Source organism: Cynoglossus semilaevis, chromosome Z (genome assembly GCF_000523025.1).
Source record: "Cynoglossus semilaevis isolate Cse_v1.0 chromosome Z, Cse_v1.0, whole genome shotgun sequence".
Lineage (NCBI taxonomy): Eukaryota > Metazoa > Chordata > Actinopteri > Pleuronectiformes > Cynoglossidae > Cynoglossus > Cynoglossus semilaevis.
In genome coordinates, this window is record NC_024328.1 from 13,481,217 (window position 1) to 13,486,341 (window position 5,125).

The window sequence follows — 5,125 nt, forward strand, 5'->3', positions numbered from 1 at the left end:
TGATGTTTTGCCAACAGCAGAGTGGCGCAGCGGAAGCGTGCTGGGCCCATAACCCAGAGGTCGATGGATCGAAACCATCCTCTGCTAATCTGACTTGCCCAATTTTTGTCGATTCCATAGTGTAGCGGTTAGCACGCCTGCCTCGGAAGATAGAGAGAAAAGAAACTGCTTGCTGGGGGCAACACAATAATTTCCCAAATAAGGGATCAAAAAAGTTCAAATTATTATTATTAACTATCAGTATTTCTACGTTCCTGCCACACTGCAGGAACATAAACATTGGGGATCAGGTTCTTCAGACAGTCTACGTAGACCATAGGTATTCTTCTCTCAGCTGCAGCGTGACAGTTGGTATCAGCAGCTAATGCTAAACCTCTAACACACACTGATCAGATTAACATGCGTGTCAACCCATCACCACTTTTGTACCTGAGTGGGAGTGGTTTGGTGTACATGTACACACACACACACACACAATGTTTACATCTGATCCCTGACCCCATCTCAAAATTTTAAACCCTTGTCACCCTTGTGACAATTTTAATTTTTAATTAAAAAAAACATGTGTGACCACTACTGGCCACTAAGGGTGGTGCAAGGAGAGGCCTCTAGAATTATTTGTTTTAATACCACCTAGTCATCAAACCACTGACTGGGTTGCACCAAAGTTGGCATCAGTATAATAAACTTCTGCCAAATCACTGGGCAGACTACAGCAGCAGAGCGTCCTAGGATCCCAAGGACAAACTTTGAATTGCTGTAGTTTTAAAACATGTGACACACGTAGAAGTTCTGACTCTGTGTTCTTCAGGAGAACCCTTACCTGTGCAGTGACGAATGTGATGCATCCAGCCCCGACCTGTCTCACCCTCCCCAGTTAATGGGAGACAGGGAGAGAGGCGGCCTCCTCACCTACTGGCAGACAGTCACATGGTCCAAGTATCCTGAGCCTCTATTGGCCAACATCACTTTGTCCTGGAACAAGAGTCTGGAAGTTGTTGATGACATCACTATCACCTTTGAGTATGGTCGACCGACCAGCATGGTGCTGGAGAAGTCCATGGACAAAGGTAATGGACCTAGAGGTTTTCTGCAGTAGTGCGCCACGGTGTGTCTCTCTCTTCTCCATCATCTCTCCTTTTTAAGTTTAACATCTTTTGGTGACCAGGAGTACACACTATCAGACCTGTTTCAGCTGGTTTTGGTACCAGGACCGGGATCACACTCTTTGGTTTTTAAAGGTGTGTTTTTTTCTCATTTTTATTCCAGGTGTTACTTGGCAGCCTTATCAATATTACGCTGACGACTGTCTGGAGACATTTGGCATGTCCCCTAAACGAGTCGCTGACTTAGCACCGAGTAACATAACCAGAGTAATCTGCACTGAACAGTACTCCCGCTGGGTCGGAGCCAAGGTGGGCTGCTGAAACTATGACTGGTCAACGATGATTAACAAATGACTGACGGCTGTGGTTTGATTGACAGGAGGAGAAGGTTGTGATGTTTGAGGTGCGAGCTCGGTTCAGCGTGTTTGCAGGTCCGAAGTTGATCAACATGGATGCTCTTTACACACGTATGGAAACCATGAAGGGCCTAAAGGACTTCTTTACCTTCACCAACCTAAGGCTAAGGCTTCTACAGCCAGCATTGGGAGGAACCTATGTTCAGAGAGACAACCTGCTGAAGTACTTCTACGCCATCTCCAACATCGATGTACCAGCCAGGTAACGAGATTAGATCTGACATGTTCACTGTGGTCGGTCAACCAAACACTGACTATGATAAAAGAGGCTGATTTGTGCCGTGTTGGTATGTACGCCCCTGCAGGTGCAAGTGCAACCTGCATGCATCGCAGTGTGTGATACGAGACGCGACGCTCCAGTGTGAATGTGAGCACAACACCGCCGGACAGGACTGTCAACGCTGCAACAAAGGATTCAGGTCCCTCAGCTGGAGACCTGCGTCCTACCTACCCCTGCCCAAAGGCACTGCCAATATCTGTATGTACTGCAACGCATATGTGTATACTGTATACTTGAAGTATGGGTTACCATACTTCAAATTCCATGTACAAAAATTAGCCAATTCTCCGGTATGTTATAGAGATAAGACGTATAGAGCCATATATTTCCATATAAAGGAGCACTTTCTTTTTTGACTCTCTTAGTTAATACATTCTACCACCACACTGCTTGCCAAATATATATGTACATATGTATGTGTATATACACTCACTGGCCACTTTATTAGGTACACCTGTCCAACTGCTCGTTAACACTTAATTTCTAATCAGCCAATCACATGGCGGCAACTCAGTGCATTTAGGCATGTAGACATGGTCAAGACAATCTCCTGCAGTTCAAACCGAGCATCAGTATGGGGAAGAAAGGTGATTTGAGTGAACGGGAGATTCGCATCATGGATGTGCAGCCGACAAATCTGCGGCAACTGTGTGATGCCATCATGTCAATATGGACCAAACTCTCTGAATGCTTCCAGCACCTTGTTGAATCTATGCCACGAAGAATTGAGGCAGTTCTGAAGGCAAAAGGGGGTCCAACCCGTTACTAGCATGGTGGACCTAATAAAGTGGCCGGTGAGTGTATAATCTACTACATATAATCCTTCGTTTCCCAAAGGAACTCCTGAGGGATTAATGTAGTTCTACCTGTAAGAACAAATGAACCATGACCAAAACTACACTCACTGCAAAAATAGCACTAGAGATGTGGCCTATATTTAGTGCAGCCTATATGATATATGCATTTTAAAAACATCTGTTGATTCTTGTGGACAATAAACCATTACCTTGACAGGTGAAACTTGACAATGTACATGTTCTGTGTTATTCCAGGTGAAGCAGAAGAAACAGAAGCAAGTAAGTACACCCGTCTGTTGTTCATGTCAGTCCTACCAGTTTTATTGGCCACTGATGTTGACACAATCTTAAGGGTCTAACGAAATCAAAAAGTCATTTTTCACAGTATCATAGCCCAAGTGCTACTGTATTACTGAGTATTTTCTGTATTTCTAAAAGACACTAGCATTTGTCCATCAGTAAAGAGGTAATTGGTCACTGATCACAAATCCGCAACCACTAATCTGAGAGAGTCACGAGTCTAAGAGCAGGTTAACACTCCGGCAGATGGCGAGTGTGTGTATGCGTTAATCTGTGTACAAGGGTGTTAGTCTCTAATCTTACAACGGCACACACACACACACACACACACACACACACACTCACACACACACGACAGGTAACTCACGTTTTCACAGCAACGAAAATCTACCTTATTAATAACAATAAGACGATTAGTTCAGTAAAGATCGGGGCAAAAATAAATATTTCAACATCTCCCAAGATGCAACTGTGACATGAAATATCAACTGAGTCTACGCTAGAACAAACAGAAGAGAGGCAGATCAATAGGCTGCTGTGATGTTGAGTGAGTTTTTGCACTTCACCAGTTTCAATTAACACACTTCTGGTCAGACACAAACACCAAATTGGAATCATGAAAATTGACTTTTTAATCTTCACAGTAATCAAACCGGGGCTCATGTACCACAAGAGTAAAAATGTATTAACAAATATGAGATGGAATCTGCCCGGCCGTGAAACATGCACAAAACAACATAGTGTCACTGTTATTTTTTCACCTATAATGCAACAAAAAAACAACATAATATCACTGGGTTTTTTTCTAGCAGCAGTACAGCCAGTAGTGTAGAAGTTTTCTGTCAGTAGTGGTTTAAATATTTCTAATTTTCCCTAATGTTCTGTAGAGAGTAGCCTTATTAAATGCTCATAACTCTTCTTCTCTGACAGTGGCTGGTGACTCTGACGACAGACCCTCTGCCTCATCAGATGGAGTGACTGACACGACGACTGTTACTACAGCTGCTACTATCACTACTACAGACAGTACCTTACCCACGACCCAGACTTCTGTTACTGATATTTGGATACTTACATCTACTGCTACGACTACTGACACCATCACCACGACTGCAACCGACAGTTCCTTCTCTATGACTTTAGTTTCTGCCTATCCTGCAGCTACGACTTACAATTCTGACCTCATTAATACCAGAGATAGTACTAGTACTGCTTTAGTGGACACATGGTCTACAGATGTACTGTTTAAAAGCACAGACATCTCTCTCGCTGTTACTGATTCACCCGATGCATTCCTTACAACAAACACCGAGGGCACTGCTACAGCTGACATAACCAGTGGTGGTTTCACAACCTACTTCCTCAGTACAAGTGTTGGTGAGGAGTCAACCGTAGCTGGTGCAGAACCTACTAATACCGTTACAGTTGATACCCTGACTGCAGTTTTTACAGCTGTCCGTAGTGTTTCAGGTTCTGATACACTGCCAGCAGGCCCTTCAACGGACATAGCTAGACCTAGCAGCGCAACATCAGACATGGCAGATATTCCACTTGGTCCAGTTACCACAACATCCGACACTTTGGCTAGCTTTACATGTAATCCCTCCCGTAACTACAGTACTGACCTAACCACAAGTTGTGGATCAGACTATAGGAGGCCTGTTTCTGACTCAGTGACTCCACCCACTGATCCCACATCCACGTCAGACAGCAATGGCTCCAACTTTTTCGGGACAAGTACCAATGACCTCATCGCCAATACACCTCTATCTGCTGATGACACCACCACAACAACAGGAGTAACCAAGGTTCCAGAAACAAACACGTCCACTGATAGGCCTTCTTCTGGAAATTCTCCATCCAGTGCATTAGCTCCAAACAGTCCAGCTGGAAATGCTCCACCTGCAGAAAAAGCTGACTCATCCTCTGCTGATGTTCCTCCTAAAGCTTCGGCAGATATACTTCCTCCAAATGTACTTCCTTCTGATGTATCACTTCCTGATGTGCCTTCTCCAGATGGACCCCCTCCTGATGGACCTCCCGCTGATCCACCTCCTCCAGACAAACCTCTTCTGGAATTACCTCCTTCAGGTGAACTGTATCCAAATACACAACCACCTGATGGACGTCCTGACGATCCTTCTCGAGATACACCATCTCCTGAAGTTTCAGATGTACTTCCTCCTGATTTACCATCTCAAAATGTACTATTTGGTCCTGATATAG

General features: G+C 44.3%; 1 protein-coding gene across 2 annotated transcripts in view; it reads left to right on the plus strand.

Annotated features, from left to right (window-relative positions):
* The first annotated feature begins 745 nt into the window (after nucleotides 1-745).
* The window catches only part of ntng2a (netrin g2a), a 7,445-nt gene continuing 3,065 nt past the window's right edge, over nucleotides 746-5,125 (plus strand). For both annotated transcript variants that reach the window (XR_003048946.1, XM_025053333.1), the window contains exons 1-3: nucleotides 746-1,724; nucleotides 1,828-2,000; nucleotides 2,855-2,878. Coding sequence is in view for 1 of the 2 variants with exons in the window: in XM_025053333.1 (XP_024909101.1) it covers nucleotides 1,501-1,724; nucleotides 1,828-2,000; nucleotides 2,855-2,878 (421 nt within the window). In the remaining variant the exon portion in view is untranslated. The remainder of the gene's footprint in view (nucleotides 1,725-1,827; nucleotides 2,001-2,854; nucleotides 2,879-5,125) is intronic.